Raw genomic sequence first — 23,516 nt, 5'->3', positions numbered from 1 at the left:
CATAATGCTCATCTGTATAAAATCCTACAAGCCTGAAAATAGAAACTGTTGCATTGAACTACTTCAACAATACTGAACACAAATATATTTTATTAATACAGCAAGCTGTTAGAAAAAAGGCAAAGTGAACACTTACAAATTCATAATTTTTTTAAGAGAAAAAGAGCAGTAAGTTAGTCAGTCTCCATGCTGGCTCATTCTTTGTTACATGCTGAACACATTACGTTGGCTATGCCAAAATTAGGAATGCAAGATGGTTTTACAGAATTATATCCACTATTTATACTGAATTGATTCATCCTAACTGCAGACTGGGAATTGACAGCCTAATTCTTTAAAACTTCATTTTTATCACAAATGAAAGAAACTGACTTAAAAAGACACAGCTGTGAAATTTCAGTAGTTTAGTGATAAAATTTAGGGTTTTTTTTCAGTCAGCACAAAACAAGTTGGTGGTGTGCCAACATCATCATAGCTTATATACTACTGATGAGAATAAATAAAAAAAATAATTCAGGTTGCAAAGTTTATGACTGGTGAATACTGTACTGGCAGAACGTTGCTTCAGCTGCACATGAACTTCTGAGACCAAAAAAGAAAGGAAAAAAACCCAAAAAACCAAGAAAACAACAACAAAAAAATTAAACCTCTGAACTGAAATCAAAAAACACATGCCAAAATTTTGCCAGTTGGCAATACATGCCAAATAGAACTAAAGGAGAATCCAGACCATAACTGCTTCCACAAAAAATCTCCAAAAAGGTAAGATGACTAAATAACTATCATTAAAATTGATTATTATGTAAATAAACTCTTCTTTTTGAGCTTTACTTATCTTTTAAAAGATCCTTAATATGACCCCTTCTTTAAAAAAAACTGCTCAACAGTTATCTAATATATGACATCATTGTCTTAGATTTCCAAAGAAAGACTCTGCTATATGCCAGACTATATCAAATATTTTACTAAAATCCAGGGTCTTACAACTTTAATACTTTTAAAAACCATTCAATGTACAATTTTATTTACATGCAAGTCCATTAAAAAGAACATCCTCCAGAAGAAAATGGGTCTTGAAATAGGCCTATTTAAAACACAGTAAATCACTACTTTATTAGAGGTGATGATGTGTTTTAAAAGGGCAAATAACAGATTCTTATGAACTGACTGCAGCTGTGTTACTGGCTACTGGAAATACTGAAAGAACTCCATGAGTCTGTATTGTCTCCCCACCTATGTCTTCTCTGCAGAGGTGGTCTTTGAGTGTTTTTGTGGGGAGGTACAACTGAATTCATGACAATAGGGATGGATATTTGATATTCGTATCGTTCCAACATCTGAGCAATCTTCTCACGAGTGACTCCATGCTTATTCCTCCTACAAAAACAAAAATTTCAATAAATTATCTGGTATGTTTATAGTTATATACAGTGAAACGTAAGTAAATAGATATATGTATGTGTAAAATTGCATGTTACAGTCTCTAAGAAAAAACCCTCTAAATTCTCAATTTTTCTTCTTGCTTTTATTACACTATATCCTCATTCTCAAGGTACTCAACTTGCATTAGAGTTTATTTTAACAGTTCACAGCTGCATATATTGAGTAACAGTAAACAATACAGTTATTCTTCATGCACAAATGTGATGTTACTCAGTATAACTATTTACCTGAATTATCCTAGAAGGATTTTACTATTTATTAATCAGATTTTATATGGTATACTAGCTAATGAGTAGAGATGAGTAATAGCACAGACTACTCATGAAAGAAATGTTCAAACTAGCATAAAATATGCAACTACACTGTTTCAAAACTTAATGACACAATACTTTCTCATCAAGAAACCTCTCTAGAGAATAAGAAGCAACTTTAGTTCTGAACCAGAACAACACACTCACAACACTTCCATCTACTAGTTGTAACTCACACTTGCTGTCAATTCAGAAATGTAGTGAAACACATGTAAGGGAAATGGTATCAAAAGTGCTGTCCTATTCTTGCAGTGCTCAGTAACCAGCTACTTTCAGGGAGAACTTGGTCTATTAACAACCTGAGCACATGACATTAGAGTATATATAATCTCCTCGGTATTTATGGAATAGGATCTTAAAATCCATGTTAGCAGAGAATTTCAGTCTCTGCCAGAAGAAAACCACAAGCCTCATGCACAAACTGAATGTCAGAGAATTAAGAGAACTGTAACAAATTAATCTGAAAGAAGAGACATAAAACAGAAACAAAAGGTTTTGATAGCATAAACAAGCATTTATCATAACCCAATACTTTTTATTGCCGAGAAATCTTGTCCAAGCTAAATTATGTCCACAACAAACCAACAGGCAATATATTTCTGCATCTTTGCTTTTTGCCAGGGACAGAAGAGGTATGGGCCTTAACAACTTGATCAGTTCTACAGAGGAGAAATCAACAGTGGGAACAAAGAGGCTATACTGGAAATACAATATTACATACAGAAAGATTTTAGAAGACTGATTTCTCACTACCCAGTCCCCTCAGGACTTTATGAGTAGTATCAAGTTGACAAGGGCTCAAAGCACACTGCAGGTAGCACACTAATTTCACATTCAGAATGGAAGCAGAACTGGTGATCTCAGAACTATTCAAAATTACATTGGCTTCTTAAAGGGGTATTTTATCAACTTACTTTCTGTGAAGAAAATGCTTAAGCAGAGCATTTCCCTCACAAACACCTGAGACAACACCAGAAGCTGGAGTGGTCATCGCATGTGGCTCATCGTCTACATTGTGCTAAAGCAGCCCAGGAGCAGCTGCATGTTGAACTAATCACTTGGTGAGTCTTAGCAGTTTTGATTTTATTCACAAATATGAACAAGGTTAATGATAGACAAAAAAGTCGACCCTCTAGAAATATGTGGATTTTATAAAGCACTTGACATTTGTGACAGACAAAAAATGAGAAGAGCAGTTCTTTTAATGCTAAATGTTGGAAGCAGAAAGTTATTCAATATTTTCCTATCAATATTTAATATTTTACTATCTTAGTACTCCTAGAAAAAAATTACAGCTCAAGTGCACTGGACATAAAGTCCACACACATCCACAATTGAATGGACTTGTGCATAATCACTTCATAAAAGATGAAGTACCCTTCCTTACAGAATAAGGCAGGATAATAAAATCACCAGCAGCAAATCGCATCAAGCATAGAAACTGATTTAAAAAAGGAAATAAATTTGCTGTATAGTGTCATTTAATACCCGTATATCCTCTTCAGGCATGTCTTCACTCATTCTTTGGCAGCCTGCTATGCTGAGAGAGCATAAAGTCATCTATCTGAACCAAAGCAGACATACCAGCAAAAGCTCCTAACAGATAGGAGAAGACTGTTTTGCATGGAGGAACACAGAACCTATTGATAAAATCAAAGTTCTGCCACTACTAAATGCTTCCATACTACCCTTCACCACTGCACCCTCAGCAAGCTTGCCAATGAAACACAACTGAGGAGCCCTCTCCCAAAGTAACTAAAGAAAAAAGTGAAAGCTTACATCAGCACCTTTCTTAAACTCCCAAAAAATAGTTTCCAGGCAATGGGCCTCTCTTTAAATATTTAAAGCAACTAGAACTGCTAAAATATTTCTAGGAATCTTCTAGAAACTGGTAACAGCACTTCACAGTTCAAGAGTTTGCTCTGGGAAAGGTATCAACTTTACTCCTACAATTAAAAACCAGACAATAAAATTCAACAGTAACAACACAACAGTTTATCCTGTTGCTTGTTAAGATGATCTGGAAACATGACTTCTCCTGGAAAATCAGTCTGTTTTGTGTAATGGAAATATTAAGTGCCTGATTACTAGGATTCCTAACTTGGCTGTGCTGCATGCCAAACTAGAAAAACTTACTATCATTCTGCAGAGAGAGAACTCCATCTCTAGAAACAAGTGAGTGGCAGCTTATGAGCAAAAGGTGAAAACTTTAGAACATATACAAACCCAAAAGAGTCCGAGTCAGTAATGCAAGCATTATACATATATATAAATACACATATTTCATGCACTGTACGGGCTAATTTACAAAGCTGAAACAATTAGAGGCAAAGTCAGCTCGATGTATATACAACAAAAATTAGTGAGAGAACTCTGTCATCAACTGTGAAAATATTATACTACTTTTCAAACAAAGAAATATCCTTGAGCTGGTTTGATACCTCATAGATTCCTAAAGCAGATATATCTGAGACAAAAAGGGTATTAGCAGCTTCCCAAGCACTCTCAGAACCCAGAAGTTCAATGATCCATGTTCAGCAGTACTCTAAGTCACATCTACACGTGACCAATAAAATTTTAGTATTGACATTTTGGGCCAACAAGATGGAGTTAGTCTACTTGTTTATCCATAAAACTTCCATGTAAAGGTATACCTCAAAACGCCTATTTAAATAAAATACATTTCATATTACTGGTAAAGAACTTGAGAAAATATTTTGAATAAAATATAACTTACTGCATATATATTTATGCATTCATATTTATCTGCCTATCTATCCCTATGAAGTACCATGATTTCTGTAAGAGAAATCTTACTTTTCTAGTTCTTCAGGATCAAACTTCCACCAAGTATCTGGCTCATGGAATTCCACTCTGTATCCTTTTTCTAGAGCCTGCAGCAAGCAAAGAAATATGTGTGATATGTATCATGATCACATAAAACGCACAAAAAAAAAAAGACAAGACAAATATAATAAACAGATGCAGCAGCATACTCTGCTATGGTATTATGCTGAATTTCACTTACACCCAGCCTGTCTTAGTTTTCCTTTCAGGCTATGCAAATTAAATCAAGTCAGTTCTTGAATTGATCTAAACCATTGCCACACCAATTACTAATCATTATCAATAAGCAGTCTCTCTCTTTAAAAACTTGAGTAAAAATGTTTCTGGACAAAATATACCAACTTAGCCCATGCAGCAAGGGTAAGTCTGAAAATTTGTTACAGGTGACAATCATGCAAGAAAACCTACCACTTCCACATAAGGCTTCATTTCCCAGGCTTGAGTATTAGTGTTGTCTATTATAACTGGAGATTTTCCCTGCTCCATTGCTTGCTTTGCTGAAATGAAAAATTGTGCAAGTTAATAAACCACATATAACTCAAAAAAAAAAAATCTGCCCCAGATTTTCTTTCACTAATCTACTCTGACTGAAACACTCTGTTCTGAGAGAAAGAATAGAAGGTACAGGCAGGAATGAAAAGCAGAAACAAGAACCTGATGCCCAAAGAAACAAGGTTATCTATTCATAACTCTGAACCTTGTAGAAGCTCAAAATTTAATGTATACATCACATATGAATTAAAGAATAAAAATCACTTGTAATACTTCTATATATGCTTTGCTAAAATACGTGTACTCATTTTCATACTCTTAATACTCATACATGTTATGCTAAACTTCTATTTCCTCTATGTAACACAGCTTAATATGATGCCTTTTATTCATTCCAACCTCTCTTCCGGTTCCACTCATGGGCCTCGCCAAGCTGAGCAGCGTTATAGGTGTATCCATGCTGCTGACGGAAATAATCATCGGTGCTCAGCACAACGCCATCACAACTCTGACCAAGCAGAACACTGTTAAAGGAAAACACAAAAACATATTCACTTTTCATTTTTAGATAAACACATTAAAAAATATAACTGAAATAAATTGAACTGTGACCTATTTTTGAACTTCTTGCAAACCTCAGACAGATTTATAAAAAGCACACCTATATATATATTACCAATAATTCTAATCCAAATCAAAGAAATTTCCTCTCTCTCCTACTTCTGTATTTGTTGTTTCTTCTCCACTTCCAAGAGATGTTTGTATCCATCTAATTTTATGGCTATACTACAGTAAGTTCCTCATAGTAATTCAATATATTTGCTAACATTTTCCATCTCAATCCTGACTTGGAAATATGTCTAGAAAGCAATCTGATCTGCCAAATGCAAACCTAATTTCAGAAAGTCCTTGGAAACTGGTGTTTAAAGGAAAACCTTATATAACTGAGACAGGAGTACAATTCTGTTTAAAGTCCAGCCTACAGAATAGGAGTAGACTGGACTTTAAGAGACTCCTTGTCTCTTTTTAATTCTATGGCAGATTTAAATCTGAAAACAGAAAAAGCCAGTTAGTGCCACAGAGCATGTAGAGTCCACTGCAACACTCAGATATCTATGGAAATTTAGGCAATTATTCCAGCTCAGAAACAGGCAACATACCCACAGGCTACAAAAGCCAAACAGCACTAGCAGCATGTGGGACTGCACTACTGCTGAGGTGGCAGGAACAAAAAAGGATTGGCCAGATCCCAAATAACTTAGGGGAACAAAGATATGCTAGTTCTAAGTTACCAAGCTTTCCCATATATATCTGCAGGAAGAGCCACTTCAATGTAATTCCTACACAAGGAATTTGCTGTGTTTTGCCACCTGTCACCAACAACAGGCCTGTTATAGTTGCTTCAGGACAAACAGCAAAGCTATTTCAGAAAGCAGAGCATGATATACTTAAAGTTCAGCCACTTTATTTGAATACTGATAAATAATCGGTTTTGTTATAAATATTATAAATTTGTATTTATGTAAATTATAGATTATTAGTTTTGTTAGAGCCTAGATGTTTCAATAGGGTGTATATTACACTGGTTTAGAATAGTGCAGAAGGATTAATCATCTATTTTTGTTCTAAATAGATCAAATGGCACCAGTAAATCATACACCACACACAGCAGCAATTTTTTTATCCCTCTTCCTCTCTTGTATAAAATATTTAACAAATTTATATTCATTAAGTTACTTGGCTGTGATTTCACACATGGCTCAATTATCTTATTTACAGTATGCTACATTTGCCAATTAATAATGCAAGAAAAACTGGATCCATCTTCCACATTCACTCCTTGTGTGCTGAATGTATATACACATATCCTAAAGAACCATCTGCCTTAATGAAAAAAGAAACAAATAATATCTGGGGTTCTTCTATTGGCTGAGTAGATGGACACACCTGTACAGTTCCTATGAACTGACAAATGAGCACTAATGAGACATTGATTTTCATTTTTATTTCTAAGAACTGACCCTATGTGCTCATGTTCTGGAGAATAACTCAATTGAATTTTTCTGTTGTATCTTCCAAACATCATTAGCAGCAATAAAGAAATACGGTGACAAGGGTTCAGAAATCTTGCAAACCCATCAGCCAAGTGTAGTCCTGAAATGTTTGTTAGTATTCCTTGGAGTTCAGAACACACCACAATTATTAATGAACCAATATAACTGAAAAAACAGATTTAATATAGTGAACTGTATTTGCAATAATCCTAAACCCATAGAATTTGAGAAGGCAAAGTAGTTACCAAAGAGGCCAGAGTAACAGAGCCCTTACCCCACACACAACACACAAGCTATCACAAATTCATGAATTTATGAACTGAAACTTCAAATACTACAATAATTACTCAAACCTCTTTCTAAATTGTGAAATTAAATCAAACATAACATTTAAAAAACCTGACAATCACCTCTTTGAGAATTCCTAGTATTTAAACTTTTTTAATTCAGGTAGAAAATTACTGGTGTACATCATATGGAACAGTTCATTTATCTCTAACATGCGCTTGGAAATAAAGTTTATCCCAGGCCCACGAACTAGAGAACAGAAAGAACAAAAAGCATATCTACAGAAAGAAAGCATCACTACATCTAAACCCACAGAGATTATACTCCACTTTTAAGAGATGAAAAAAGAAAAAAGATAAATGTATTTCTAATGAGAGTCAAATTCCAGGTTAGTCAGTATGTGCACATGCTTGAAATTAGTAGCATATTATCCAACTGCTGTAATACATCTTTCTCACCCTAAACCTTCCCTCCAAGCAAACACCACCTTTGAACACAGCAGGACACTGAAATTAAAGCAGCTCACCTACTTTTTCCAGAAATGCTACCAGATCTAATAGCAGATATTATCCTGACATACAAAAATCTCATGTTGAAACCAAAATACTAACTACTCAGCAAACCAATACACGTTTTCCAATGCATGTGTGCATGTATGCACACACACAAATCCTTCTGAAACTTTCCCTAAATAAGTATCCTGGTTAGCCTACTTTGATAAATGATTTTATAATTAAAAAGATAATCTAATAACTCACCTATTTAAAATAGCTAGCATATTGTGGATGAGGAAAAAAGTAGGCAATAACTAAAGATAGTTTCAAAATATGTAGCATTACTGAGCTGTGTAAACACTCCTCTAAAAGTGCTGTTTATAACACTGTTTAAATAAATACATAATTAGAAACAACAGCACACCACTGCTTCTACATTCAGCTATAAAGATTAACTCTTAACTCTTCCCTTCAGATTTTCCTCTGAGGAAAAATGGCCCCAGAGAAAGACAACTGTCTTTATATATTACTGGATTTAACTAAAAACAGACTTCTTACATGACACCAATATGTGCTCTTTCAATGCCATTAGGCTCTCTTTTATTCAAATTAATGCTTAGATATTTATGGAGAAAAGGCAAATTGCAACTGCTGCAAACCTCAGTAGCAAAATATTTTAAAAATACCAGTCTATTTTCCTGCAACTTTTACCAGGACTGTAAGATCACATTATCATCTAACTGTAGCAGACTTTGGTTACTTGGGCTAAAGCTATCACTGCTGGGTATCTGCCTGGCCAAACTGCTTTCAAACATTTTTAAATAAATGCTCAATCTCTTCCAAAACCAAGGAAAAAATAAAGCACTTATATAATATTTTGTAATTCCAAGCCTTTCTCTAAGAAGCTTTGGATTGAGGAAGTGAAATCTGACAAAGTACATGCGTTTGTTTGTCCTGCAAAAACTTTTTGTAAACCTGCCCAAGGTATACAACTTTAAATTGTCATGTGCACAGCAAATAGCAGTGAAAAGAACTCATGATTCTCACAGCAAATCCAATCCTGAACAGAGCAATCTGGCAGTGGCAGGAAGCTTATAATGCAGGACCAAAACGGCATTATAAGAACACATTTCTTCCAACACACAAATGGCAACAGAGGGAACAAAATTGGCCTAAAATAGGAGGACACAGGAAGCATTGTGGTATAAACACTGGAACAAGCAACCTGGTAGTGGCAGTAGAGCCAGGAAACAGGGCCAAGGCAGAGTGAAGCAGAGGGAAGACACTGGTATAATGTAATTGGGAGGGAGATAATACCCCTGACTGAAACAGGGAGAAAATCCATCTGGGAAGAAACAGGATGGAGATGGAACTGAAGAAATCAGCTTAGTATTCAGAAGCAGATATGGAGTTAGTGAGCACAGACCAAAAGCCATGATTGGATACGAACAGGAAAACAAAAATGGAACTAGATGGTTAGGAAACAGATTTCGTATGAGCCTCAGCAGCTAAGATTGTCTAAGTCAGGTGGATACAGGAAATAAATCCATGAGATAAGGGGAGCTCCCCACTGAGCCAGAAACGGCTGATGTTATGCTCATATTAAGGCAAGTAAAGACAAAGACCCAAAGAACTAACGACTGCTCAACCTTACCTAAGCTCTGCCCTGGAAACAATGGAGTACATCCTCAGAATCTATTTCCAAACATGTTAAGAAAATTAAGATAACCAAGAAGAGCCAGTGTGGGGTTTGCAACAGACAAACCATTCTTTACTGACCAGAACGCACTCTGATGAAACAAGTTCATTTGTCAGTGAGGACCGAGTGATGAATGCAGCATGCTCAGAAATTATCAAAGCTTCCAACATCATCTCCCAGCCAGTATCAAGCAGAGAACAACAAAGGATATAGTAAGATCACTTTTTCAGTACCTTCATCATAAACCTGGATGATGAGGCAGACAACTTGCAGATGACACCAGATTAGCAGTGATGCTCAACACTGAGCTGAACAGTGAGGCTTCTATCCAGAAGGCCAAAGAGAAACCTGAGAACTGGGCTAAGCAAAACACCAGGAAGCTCAACAGTGAAAGGGTGAAGTTATACAAATGATGAAACCTAAGCCTCAGCACAGGCAGGAAAGTGAGTGGCTGAGCAGCTGTTGAAAAGAGTCAGAGGATTACAGTGGACATCAAATGAGATGAGTGAATGTGTACCCTCATCAAAGGCAGGGCAAATCACAACCTGGGCTTTAGTCGAGGAAGCATGGCCAGTAGATCACCTGAGAAGGTATCACCCATGCTTTACCTGGCTCTTGTGTGGTCAATTCTGAAATAATGTATCCAGTGTGGGACTTCTCAGTTCAAAAGACAAGCTGAAAAACATGGGAGGGCTGAACAGATGGCTTCAGGCATACAACACCCAAGGAGAGGTTACAACAGCAGCTGGGCTTGTTTAGTCTGGCAGCGGAGACAGTAAAAGGTCTGATGTCAACCTATTGCAGTGACTAAACCTCTCCCTTATCAGAAGGGAAGCTATACAGAAGATGAGCCATATTCATACATATTCATATGCAACAATACATGTTATTACACAGGACATGCAAATTATGGCTTCAGAACTTCAGTCTGGAGATTAGGAACAACTTCCTTACTTAGGTGGTTTGTACTGCACTAGAGCAGTTTGATGAGACCACATAAATCTCTGTGGTGTTTTTAAGCTCAGGCCTGACAAAGACACACCTGCCCCAATCCAGTGATGGTGACAGACCTCCTCCAAGCAGGACAATGAACTAGCTCACATCCACTACTCTCTTCCAAAAAACATGCCCATAATTCCAACTGCTTAGTTGGAATGGAAGAGTCAAAACCAAGAACAAACTTCAGTGGAAGATTTGAGACAGACGGAAGTCAAGTTTGTGAGCAGGAAGAAAAGTGTCTGTACTTAAAAACCCTTACTCAGCGCAAAACACCAATAAAAATTTGAGATTCCAAGGTCTCGCTACTGGCTCTGATGTCATTTCCTGCTTGGGAAACCCACTTGCAAGATACACCTCATTCCCCTCTAGTGCTGATCCACACAGACAATGTCAGTTTTCTGCTCTTCCTTCACAGTTATTTTATTGGCACAAATGGTAAAGGTTTGCCTGCAGCTGCCAAAAATGCAAATATCTGCAGATACCTGTGGGTACTAATATGGCATCAGATATAGCATCAGTGCTGTCCTAGGCTACGCTGCAGAATTCTATGACGTTACATAGAAACATAAGTTCAAAACATGTTTATTAAGACTTAACTAATAATAAAGTTATCTTCCCCATCAGCACCCATTAATTCTGGGATGTTTTCTTTCCCAAGGTATGCAAGACCTATGATTTCACAGGAATTAACAATTGCAACCAAGCATTAAACATATGAAACTGCATGTAATTGAATACACTGAAAAACAAGCCCCATGCTGTTCAAATTCTGCACTCACTTTTGGTAACTATTCTTAACCTTGATCTCATAGTGCCCACTTTCCCATTTGCTAAACAAAATTAGTAACTGATCTCACTAATGAAAGATGAGAAAAAGCACAAACATGTGCTCTTAAAAACCTGAAGATATTTAGAATTTTTCAGATAATATGAGTCATATATTTGGAGAAAGATTTAGAGACCACTTAGCACAACAAACATGGAAAACAAATATATTTTGTATCTTCATATTAAGTATCATCAATCTCTAAACTGAATGAGGCAGCATTTTTTCCACAGGGTTATTTTTAAAATGTTTTATGTTGCCTTCACATATTAAAGGAATTATTGCAGTAATACCAAATGGGGACATGCAGCTTCAGAAATGCAGGCTTGCAAAATACAGCAATCAGTAACTATAAAAAATGATAGCAAAAACTACTGGAACATGTAAGAACAATACCTATTAGAGATTCCTAGTTGTAATATGGAGATGAGTGTCTCCTAAATACCAGGAAATATCCACTAGTAGAATGTTACTCCTTCATATTAAAAAAAACCCAAATAAGAACATGATGACTGTATCTATTCCACAGACTCCTCACATACAACAGATGACAACTACAGAAGACATCCTGCAATGCAGTTTCTGGCTGAAACTCAACCAGTAAGTACTGATTCAGCAACTTCTTTTTTTATATACACAAGAGAAACTTACCTTCACTTAATACCAACTGTGCTCTGTCCACTTTTTGTGCTTTTTAAAATAGGCCAAAAAAACACAAGGGGAAAATACAAGTTGGAGGTTTTACCTGTTTTTAACCTTGTCAGACTTCAACGAGTATATTTGGAAGAAAAAATGCTTTTATTGTGTGTTGGTCACAAATAAGGAAGAGTAATTGACAGACCATACTATGAAAAAAGGGAATGAGATAACACTCAGTTTCTTCAATACAACAAAACCAAGTATTTTCAGAGCAGCATTCTTCTAATGGCCTTCGACAATTTTTACATGGGCATGAAGAGGGACTTCTGGTTCAGTCAAACTGACATTGTTAGACTTGATGGGAGGTTTTTCTTAAATTAGGGAATTTAAGAATTAATAAAAAGCAGCAGACAAACTAGTATGAAAATTTCAGAATAAAAGACTATGCAATTTAATAGATGCTCAACATTTTACATTTAACACAGAGGAGCACCTGTTCATCAAAAATCTGGGAGACAAAACTTTCCCCAAGTAAATATTTTTAATATTTACAGTCACTTGCACTCCTTAAGTACAAATGACAGCTTTAAACGACTGCATTTTAAGAGTCTAATTTACAAACTAAAAAGTTTCCTTACTGCTTACAGATATATTTAAATTCATAGAAAAATTTACTGGAATGAACTTCTCAAGCTTTAAGTCTTCACTTACCGAGAAAGCGTGGATTTCCCTGAACCTGGAAGGCCTCTTAAGATTAGAAGCAACTTCTGTGAACAACTGAATTTTTCTTCAGATAACTGCAATGAAGAAAAGTTGTGCATTCCTTCTGTACTGTCAGCTTTTGGATCATTCCAACACTCTTCTCTGGTTTCACAGAAACCATTACTTTGGAGTCCATTCTGACCATTATTCCCATTCCTGAAGACCTGAGCAGTATGGATGCCAGTATGACCAGAATAGTTGGTATTCTGATCAAGAAACGGACCATGACTGTTGATACCAGTATTTCCATGGTAACTTTCATAAGGAAATCCCCCATTCTGAGAAGGGGGAACATTTGGGATTCGTGGTGGGGGATCAAATATCTGAAAATGGGATTGATGGCTGAATCTAGGAGGAAAAGGTCCCTGAGGTTTTTTGAAAGATGCTCCAGTCTGCCAAGCAGGTCTGAATTCAGGCACTGAACAGTTCCATGTATCTACTTGGCCATTGAAGGTATTTTCAGTTTTCCAGCCCCCTGTTTCCACAACTAACTGCTGCTCATTGTTTGTTTTCTGACTGTTCTGTTCCCCTAAAGAAGACTGTCCATTCTCATAAAATGGGTGTGGACTGCCCAAAAGTACAGGTTGATAATTTTCTTGAGAGCCCTGACTAGAGTTAAATGGAGAGTGTTGTTCCTTAGAAATTTCAGTTTCTTTTTCCTGAACATTAGTATCTAAATTTTCATTTTCCAGCTGGTGAATTTCTTTATAGAACTGATCCAGCTGATCATCTATTTCTAGTACAGTGGCAGAAGCAGCCTGCATCTTCTTCGTCTCCTTTCTTCCACATAATTCATTCTCATCTCCTCCAGTGTCCCTACATTCATTGCAGCTGCCAGATTTGTCCTGCTTGTTACATTCAGCAGGCTTGTAAATAGGTCCTATAAAATCTTTGCTCGTAAAAAAGTCTTCATCTGATTGATTTCTATTTACTGAGAATGATGCACTGCTTTTTTCAATATTATCTTCACCAGCATTATTTGTAATAAAAGGGTCCTTCTGTTCTTCAACTTTAGAGTAACTAATTGATGTAAAAGGAGGATTTATATTCTGCACAGTTTCTAAATCAACTGTCTGACTAAGCACTGGATTATTTTCAGGGAGAACTTCATCCAAGGATCCCAAGACACCTGTAGGTATTTTCTCTTGCTTCTGCATTTCACATTGCCCTTGGTTATCTAAGGCACACGCAGGTATCCAACCATTTGATTTTCTCTCAGCATCCACTTTCTTCGGAGTACCTTTGCTATCACCATCATCATCATCAGGGAGTTTCTCACAAGCCCCTTCTGTTGACTTCATTCTTTTAGAATACGGCTCAATTCCGATCTCGTCCTGACACTCCAAGAGCCTTACTGTATTTTCAGCATGAAGCATCTTAGAAAAAAGAATGAATACATTATCAGCATGCATATTTTCAAAGCAAAGTATAAAAAAGCTGAAGTTACTCAGGCCTATGACACCACACTGCCCATGGTCACAACTAGAATGTCCTGACCCAGAAGAAAAACAGACATCACCTACCACAAGTATGGTTTAAACTAGACTGCTGCATTATTTACTGCTCACCTCTAGTAAAAAACATGAGTGCTGTATCAGTCAAGCAGTCACATTTTATGATATGCCTTAAATAATTTACAAATCATGCTTTTAAAATGTGACTATTTGAAAAATTAATTACATCAACAACCTCTGACCTTTGTTACTACGGTTCTCTACTAGCTGTTGTTTTGCCAAGTGTTTGAAATCTCTTTTAAAGATAAGTATATGCCAATTTCCAAAGCACAAACTGATACCTGACATCACTATTAATAAAACCAACAAAAATGCAAATATTTCAACCATGAGGATTGTTTTCTGTGACATGAACCAAACTCAATTAACTCATTTAACACCAATAAAACAGGTGCTGGGTAGCATTTGTAATTTAGAACTAGTCAAGTAAGACTTACAATCAAAGCTGCAACCTGTTATTATGGTTCTGGTTTTAGAACTACTAAAGACTTTTGTTAGGGACCAAGATCACTTGATCTTCTAAAATTAAACACAAAAAAAAAATCATCCCTGTCCCAAATAGATTACATTCTAAGAACTAAACCACTAAGTTCTAGACAGGTTCGGAGACAAGCTATTACAAAGCAAGATGGCACGAACCACTATGCATGTCATTTCTGAATTTCTTGGATTTTGAGTCTACACGGTATGCAATAAAGAGCAAACTCTTCCCCTCCAAATAAATGCAGTTTCAAACACAAGCTTTCCACATTTCTCCAACTGGAAGGTTTATTCTACTGTTTTCTGAAATATTTCAACTTTTCATGACTAAATATTAACGAAGTGTCACATGCCATTCATCCTGGATAAGAAAATATTTTTTTCTTTATCTGAAAACGATCTGTAGGTAGTATTATGGGAAGATTTGTAAGTAACCATTATCCCAACATGTTCACTTGAAAAACTCACAAGAAAAGGTGCTACTCTAGGCACTTTCTCACCTACCATCCAAAGGAAGAGAAACCTGCCATTCTCAATTTCAAACTGGCTAAACCAAGATGCTACTGTCCGCACTTGACTTTAGTACCTGGAAGAAAGCATTACTACAATAAATACATAATAAACAGAATAAACACAGCCATGCAACTCTGTCTATTCCTCAGAACTGATACCATGTTCTCTCCTCAAAATTTACATGCTGTATGCATACCTCCAGCTTCTTCGCAATTAATTTTGGTATATTAGAAAGCAAGTATGACATTACTACTATTCATTGACTCTATCGCCATCCAGAAAAAAAAATGTCCCGCTGTCTCCACTCAAAAACAGGACTGGGGTAAAACAAATTATTATCTTTATTAGCTTCTATGTCCTCATCTTATGGCATGGGGTTTAAGCAGACCCCATTTTCTGATGTGGAATTAAAACAGCAAACATGTGAACACTTGCTGCATGACAAGATCTCCACTGACAGAAAATGCTGCTCTGTGACTGTCCCACATAGGAATATAATTTCTTGCTAATCTAGCAGACTTTCCCTCACTAACCTTGGAGAGTGAAGCTGCACACAAAAGCATATCCGTCCTTGGCGAGGACACAGCAAGTATGCTCAAGGAAAACGCAGTCTCTCTGACACTCACCTCTTGAATGGGGCAAGTCCGAGTCTATAGAATTTCTGTAAAGAACTGGTTGAAAGCATTGAACCTGAGCCGGCACACGAAGATGCCAAACTTATTTACCACTTTAACTGACCTATGAAACATCCAGAGGATTCGATCAACTAACTCAAGGCTTTGAACTCCACCTGCATAATACCTGTCCCAAACGGAAAATAAGGCCTTTTGACAGAACCTACATCCAGGTGAACTGGCTGGCTTTCCTTGCGCGGTGGCACGGCGGTCATGAGGGGCCCAGCCCAGCGCCCCTCACACGGCCCAGGAGCCGGGGGAAGCAGGCGCTGCTCCCACACCGGGCTGGCAGCGGCGTGCCCGAGGCGAAGGCACGGCCACCGGCCTCACGGCTCGGGGAGGTGTACCAGCCGCCCCGTCCCTCCTTTCCCCACGGTGCAAAGCCCACTCCTCTCCCCCACACACACAAACACGTCCCTCAGCGCGGCGCCCACGTCACACAACCTCAGCAGCCGCCGGCTCCTACGCGCTGACACCGCCATCCCCACGCCCGGTGGTGGCACAGGCCGGCGGTAGCAGCGCTGGCGGCGGAGGCGAAGCGGCTTCCCGTCGCGGCCCGGCCGAGCAGCAGCCACACACGGGGGAGGACACGAACCTCAGGGCCGCGGCTCCCGGCGGCGGCAGAGGCAGCGCCTCCGACCCCCCACGCCCAAAATGGCGCCGCCTCCCACCGCCCCCTCACCCCGCGCGTGGCGCTGCGAGGGGCGGGGCCTGCCCCCCCGCGGCGCGCGCTCGGCCTGGCGGGAAGAGCCCGGCGCCGGGATCTGTCCTGGTTTGGCTTCCTTCGGGAACCGGGATTTGTCCTGGTTTAGCTTCCTTCGGGGGCCGGGATTTGTCCCGCTTCGCCTTCCTTCGGGGGCCGGCTGCTCAGTTTTTCGGGGTGTTTGCTTTGCGTGGCATTCTGCTCTGTCATGGAACGCGAGCAGCGCTCCGGTGGGGATTGTCCCTAGTGTAAAAGCCGGCCAAGTTTATGTTAGACCTGTGTTGTACTTAACGTGGATTTGCAACTTCCCCTCCTGCATGTATAAAGTAAAATTTTAATATGATGTAACTATCCCCCCCGCCCCCCAAAATCTTGTGATACTATGCAAGGCAAACCACATTTTTCCTAAAAAAACCCCTCAGTCTTGTAACAGTAATTCCCCAAATTTCATTAGTGCCCCAGTAGCTCCAGTAGCGATGTGCCTATTCTAAGCACCTGCAACGTTTATTTCACATCACCCAAATGGATTATGAAGGTTTCTAAGTATATGATTAATAAAGTCACTGAAATCAGTTTGTTTATTTGCTATAAATGGTAGAAAGAGAACTGGTCAAATCCACTGGCCAGGCATTCCTTCCAGTTAACCCTGCAGCCAAAGCACAGTCTCCTTTCCTGTGCCAGATGATGGCCTTGTTTTTTCGGAAAGTGGATGTGTGTTTGGTAGCATTTTAACCTAGATCAGAAGTGAGCTGTTGAAGTGAAACTCCCAGTTTGCCACTATTTTTCATCCGTAGTAGTAATTATGTGCTTCCCTACACAGGCTAAGCCATGCAACACCCAAGCTAACCATTAAGAGAGAGTAAGAGTGCTGCACATGGACATTTTGAAGGTAATATATGGAGATCAGAGCTCTCAAGCATTCACGTTGTGTATGTGGCAATTGTCTCAGATGTATTTAATTTGGGGAGTTCTCCCATTACTTGTACCTAATTAAATAAGCCACGTGTTACAACTGGCAGTACCCTAATGTCATTTTTTCAACCTCATTGAGTATCATGAAATAGACTTTCCCTGATGATCCTGTTACAGCTGCTGCAGTTCCTGCGTGGGAATCACGAGGACATGGGAAGTCTGTTGCTTGAGACAAAGCTGCAAATAATTCCCCCATATTCCTTGTCCTGCACTAGATCATAAAAATTGGAAACATTGTTAGGACAAGCTGATAGGGTAGGAAAAAGCAGTGTCCAAGAGGTCAAACACTGTAACAGTGAAAATATTTACAAATAAGCATAAAGAGATCACATTTTTTCTTCATTTTCAGAGGAGTCTGAATTTTAAAATTTCATTTTTACATATGTTTATATAGTTACTCAATGCTACCATGTACCACCACTTGTGTATGTGTCACCCAAACCACACTTCCTGTAACATGCATCTATGATTGTGGTGGAAGTGTCTCACAGAGGTAAAAAATCTTAGTGTTACTGCATTGATAACAAGATATGAAAAATTAACTGTTCCTATGTTCCTAGACATTTATTATATCACCTTCATATTAGCTGACGAATTGTAGGCTTTAACTGATCTAAGAAAAGAGTGAAAGGAAAATTTTCCACTTTATGTAATCAGATTATGATTCAGCTTTCCAAGTAACTTGTATGTTTAAGTTGATTTGAACCTTACAGATCACATCAATTTCTATGCATATGAGAAGTGAGTAATGTTCTTTTAAAAAAAAAAAAAAATAGTTTTGGTGTTACGGAACTTGAGTGTTTGAACTTGCAAATGGAGCATTTTCTCAGAGTAGTTTTTACATTTGATTTCTTGCATTAAAAAGGGAAGATGGCAACTGACCACTTTGGAGGCTCATCCTGATTCCTTTATGGTTCACTGGTACAGTTGATGATTTAAATGCAATGCAAACAGATACTTGTTCCAAACTAAGTTGTTACCCTGGTTTCTTCTGCATGGGCCCAATTTCAGGTTCTGTAGGAAAAAAAGCTTTCAGGTGCAATTTCAAATTACAGGTAAACCACACTAAAATGAAACTACTGCCGGAGAAATTGTTTCTGCTACTTTTTCCTGCCCACGGTGTTGCCCAATTGCTGTCCTGCCTCCTCTAAACTGGTGGCTTTTGTGCTTATTTGAGAACTGGGTATTTTTAATAAAAACATCATACTATGCTTTTGTATATGGAAAGGTTTCCATTAAATTTACTTCCAGAAACATTTTAGATAAAATTTTCCAAAATAACTCAGCATCAAGAAGGTAGCTGGCATAAAAAATATTAACACAGAAAATTAAATATTTATTAGTGAAACAATAAATGCCTGTGTTATGCCTTTTAATAGAAAATATTAGGAAAATTTAAGACAGAATGATGAGACTCTATCTGTTATTAAAAGAGGGAAAAAATTATCCAATGGACACTACTTGAGATTGGCTTTTAAGGGTTAATATGGAATCATAGCTCAATCATTTCAATCTCGTGACCTCGTTATCAGACTTGACGTAGCAAAATGCTCTTTCTTCTTCTAATAACACTTAAATATAGCATCTATGTGAGTTCAAGAGGACTAGTTACAGACTTAGATTTAATCGTGCCTCTTTCTAAAGGATCTTGGGTCATAGATTGTCTTGTCACCTTACTAAATCTTGTTTGAAAAAGTGAGGCTTCAAGATGATTTAAGAAATACATAATAATTGTTGCATAATTCTTTGACTTTAAATCAAACTATCTCTAAGGAGAAATTCTGGTGAACTTTAAGAGAGCTGGTTTACTCAACAAACCAGGAATGTTGTTTGCCAAATTGTTTTTCTGAAGCTTTTATATGACTAAGAGGAATTCTGGTATGCAAATGTCACATCAAAGTTTCAGTGGTAAAAATACAGTAAGAGCTTTTTTGCTTATTAATTTCCACAGATAATGTGGAGGTTCTTATTTTCAAACTTCAAAATTAACTTAAGAATTAGAGTTTTGATAAAATTATATATTTTTACAAATAAAAAAATAAGTCCAGGTAGCCTGCTGATTATATGAGATAGGAATATTATTTTATATATTCAACAGATTGTAGCAAGTGATGTTTAAGTCATGGCTAGATTCGTATTTCTTTTGACTATGATATAACTACTTTGTAATTTAAATATTGTTATTTGATTCCCTTCTGGTACTGGATGAATCCTTTTGGAGATAAAAATAGTGGGGCAAGAATAAAAGTAACACCTAGTTAGTTTATTTTGGAGGTTCTTGAAACCTTTCAAAATTTAATTATTTTTATCTGAAATCTGCACAATACATAGATTTTTTTATTGACAGGCAAATGTTCTGTGATTTAGGTCTCAAGTGCTACAGCAAAACAGAACTAAAAGAATGGAAGAGATTTAACTTTTAAGACAGAGAGCTCTAGACAATATAACAACTGCTGGCCCACAACAAAGCTGAGATTTTGGGTTGTGAAAGCCAGCCAAGGAAGCAGGATTCCGAACAATTCATGTCTTTCAAAGTAGAGCATGGGGAGTTTCTAGGAAGCTGACACTCAAGGTGAAGGTCCAGTCACTTCTTAGTCTTCGGGACTCTGTAAATAGCATCTCCCATTTACATAAAAATGAAGGAGACTTAGCGACAGACCGAAATTCAATGGGACATTAAAGTAAGTAGCTTTAAACAGAGGCGCAGACAGTGGAATGGTAAAAGCAACAAGTGTGAGTAGAAGAAAGAAAGCACCAGATATAGCAACTAAAAAATACCCAGCATTTTACAGAGGACAAGTATTTAATGCTTCATATACTAATGTTTAAGCAAGAGGAAAGAAGTTATCAAACACTAAAAAAGTTTAGTGCTACATGCTTAGTTATGTCCATATTGACATCCTCTCTCTTTGGTCAAATACTTGTTCATTTTAGCCACTCAGCTTTTACCTGAAGTTACTTTTATTTGATTTCTTAAAGCTGAACTACTGAGATGCTCACTTTACAGATAAAACTTACATTTCCCCCCTTTTTGTTATGCTAATGGCATTGCTTAAGAATATGCAAGTTATGTACTATCCTCTCCCACCTCTTATCCTACATCTCAATTAAGGATGGATAGCACTTAAATCAATTCTAGGTAACTCAGAGGAGAAACTAATTTAATTCACTGACAATCTGAGCTAATCACCTGGGAAAGAAAGACTGCTGGTACAGGCTTCCAAAATACTAATTCACTACTGTATTCACTACTGTCATGCCCATCTGCAAGGCACCAAGGGAAGAATAAATGTTTTTCCCCTTTCTACTGTGCTTTTTTAGATGCTGTCTTCCATAGGTTTTATTTGTGCTAGACTGTAGGAATACATTGTGCAGATATGGTCAGCAAAAAGATTCCACAACATTTAGCAGCAAAACAGCTAAGTCACACTAGAATGTAAAAAAAAAAAAAAAACCCATGAAAAAACCCAATAACAAACTTGTTTTAGAAGATGAAAGGTTTGTGTATTAATGCTCTCTAACCTATTCCTATCAGATGGCAAGATGGTTTGATTTGCTGAGTTAAGGCATAAAGGATGGTAGCAAAATATGCACCATCACTTCCTGACTGCATTCCGTTTTAGGACATTTAAAAATCTAAATTATGTTTTTGCTTCTCTGGCTATTGTAACATGAAGCACTTTATTGTTCTCTTCCTGTGCATGTCTCCATCTAGGCAATGACTTCTTTAGGAAGAAGTCAGAGATAAAGATACGTCTACAGCTGATTTGTGAGGACATGTTTTGTGAGGGGGCAATGCTTCTTGCTTTAATAGACTGACTTTAGTAGGTAATTTAATCTTAATGGTGTCCCAGCATAGCTATTAACTATGTAATGAAGGAAGCAGATGAGTAGGTGGAGTTAAAGGCTTTCTGCAGTCCTCGCCCTGAAGAGTAAGATCACATCCTCATATCCTCTCTAGCTGGGTTCTTGTTGGTTTTTGTTTGGTTTGGTTTGCTTGTTTTTGTGAAATTCCATTTAGTACTTAATGACTCTTGTCTTCCTGTTAGAAAACTGCCACAAGACAGGCACAAATAGGTATCTCGGGTGGAGTCAGACTTGTTAGCAGTAAGATGAAAGTAGTACTTTTAAACTTCAAAATTTATATTGCACATATATTGAAGCTAATAGATTCTGAGCATCACTGTATTATTCAGCTGTTTGATTTTTGTTCACAAGGAGACAGTGTTGGAAACAGCACACACACAGACAGTAAGAGTCTAAAAATTCCAGTCATCTAAAGTCACTGTTTCCATGTGGCTTCCTTGCAAATTACTTAAGAGACATATGATATACTAAAATTAGTTGTAAAGTTAACTCATCTTCGTAATATTATCAGCTGTTTAGTTGAAGAGTTGAAGAGTTGAAAATTAATAAATTTTTCTTTCTCTGAGACAAATCACTACACGTGCAGGTAGAAAGCCTCCTTTCTACTTGTCAAAGGTCCCTTCCAATGTGAAGGGCTTAGTATATAAATTACACATATTTAATCTGAATTGTTTTGCTAGTATAATACTTTTGACGCAATTGTTTTAGAGTCACAATTAAAAGAGAAACAGAGGGAAGTATTATGCTGGAAACAAAAGTACGATTTTCACAAAGCTGATATTACCTTGACAGTTGTTTGAATTTACACTGAAAGGCCAATAGAAGAGTATGATCACAGGGCCAATGGATAGAGACAATGTGTTGGGAAAGGGCCAGTGTAGTTTCTGTGAAGGGAGATAGTGACACAATCACAAATTTCCAGCAGGTCTGTGAGTCAGGAAGTGCATGGACAAGGACAAACCAGGGAACATGCTTGTATTTTTAAAGAGCATTTGTGCAGTTTTCTTACTGAAAGTTGTCAAACAAAATTGTCATGGAATTGAAGTAAATGTCCTATCCTGAGTTGGAAATATGGTTGAAGGATGGAAGCAGAGAGTACTTTTGGTTACTTTCTCAGGTGGAGAAAAGTCAGCAAATCTCTCTCCCAGAAATGTTTGGGCTTACTTATGTTGTTTTGTGCAACAATCTTTGATTTTCATTAATGACCCAGAAAAGGGAATGCACACGGAATGATACTTGCAAGATGTTAAACTCTTTCAGGTAAACAGATGCTGTGCTGGTGTAAAGAACTCCAGAAAGCCTCACAAAAGGGGGTGGGTAAAAAGATAGGCTTTGAGAACTACACCAGTGTAAGGTAAAACATAGAATTACCTGTCAAACCTGGAAGTCTAAGATCATGAAATCTTGAAGTTGCTGATGTCAGCTCTCTGAAATCTTTGACTGAAACTGCAACAGCAACCAAAACCCCCGCCCCCCCAAAAAAATACAAAAACCAACAACAAAAAAAACCAGACCTAAACAACAGAGATGTGAGGTGTCATCAGGAATAGTACTGAGAGTAAGACAGAAGACAGTTCGCTGCTCTGAGGGAAATCTCAATGTACTCCCATCTTGAGTACAATGCACAGTTCTGGTCTGCAAGGACACAACGATTTTAAAGAATGAATTGAGAAAGATAACTAAAATGATTCAAGGGGAGAGGTTGTCAATCTGATAAAGTAGGGACTAAAAGGCACTTGTCACTGCAGTCTTCTCTTTTCACACAATGTTTTTACAGACAGAAGGCTGTGAGAAGAATACTGCTGTGTAAGGGTGTTCTTTGACTGTTCATCATTGTCACTCAAACACTGAGATGTGGAAAGCGTCTTCAGCACACACAATCTGGAGCACAAGTCTTTTGGGGAGCAACTGAAGGAGCTGGGGTTGCTTAGTCTGGGCA

The 23,516-nt window shown here is 37.7% G+C and overlaps 1 protein-coding gene across 1 annotated transcript; it reads right to left on the bottom strand.

Annotated features, from left to right (window-relative positions):
* Positions 1-70: 70 nt before the first annotated feature.
* N4BP2L2 (NEDD4 binding protein 2 like 2) lies at positions 71-16,698 on the bottom strand. The gene is made up of 7 exons (XM_064409078.1): positions 16,480-16,698; positions 15,353-15,434; positions 12,804-14,230; positions 5,493-5,617; positions 5,010-5,098; positions 4,572-4,648; positions 71-1,377 (listed from the first exon to the last, which is right to left on the bottom strand). The coding sequence occupies exons 2-7, from the start codon at positions 15,353-15,355 to the stop codon at positions 1,179-1,181; spliced, it is 1,920 nt and encodes a 639-aa protein (XP_064265148.1). The 5' UTR covers positions 15,356-15,434; positions 16,480-16,698; the 3' UTR covers positions 71-1,178.
* Between the last annotated feature and the right edge of the window lie 6,818 nt (positions 16,699-23,516).

This window comes from Passer domesticus, chromosome 2 (genome assembly GCF_036417665.1).
Source record: "Passer domesticus isolate bPasDom1 chromosome 2, bPasDom1.hap1, whole genome shotgun sequence".
Classification (NCBI taxonomy): domain Eukaryota; kingdom Metazoa; phylum Chordata; class Aves; order Passeriformes; family Passeridae; genus Passer; species Passer domesticus.
This window is presented reverse-complemented; position numbering and strand designations above follow the sequence as displayed.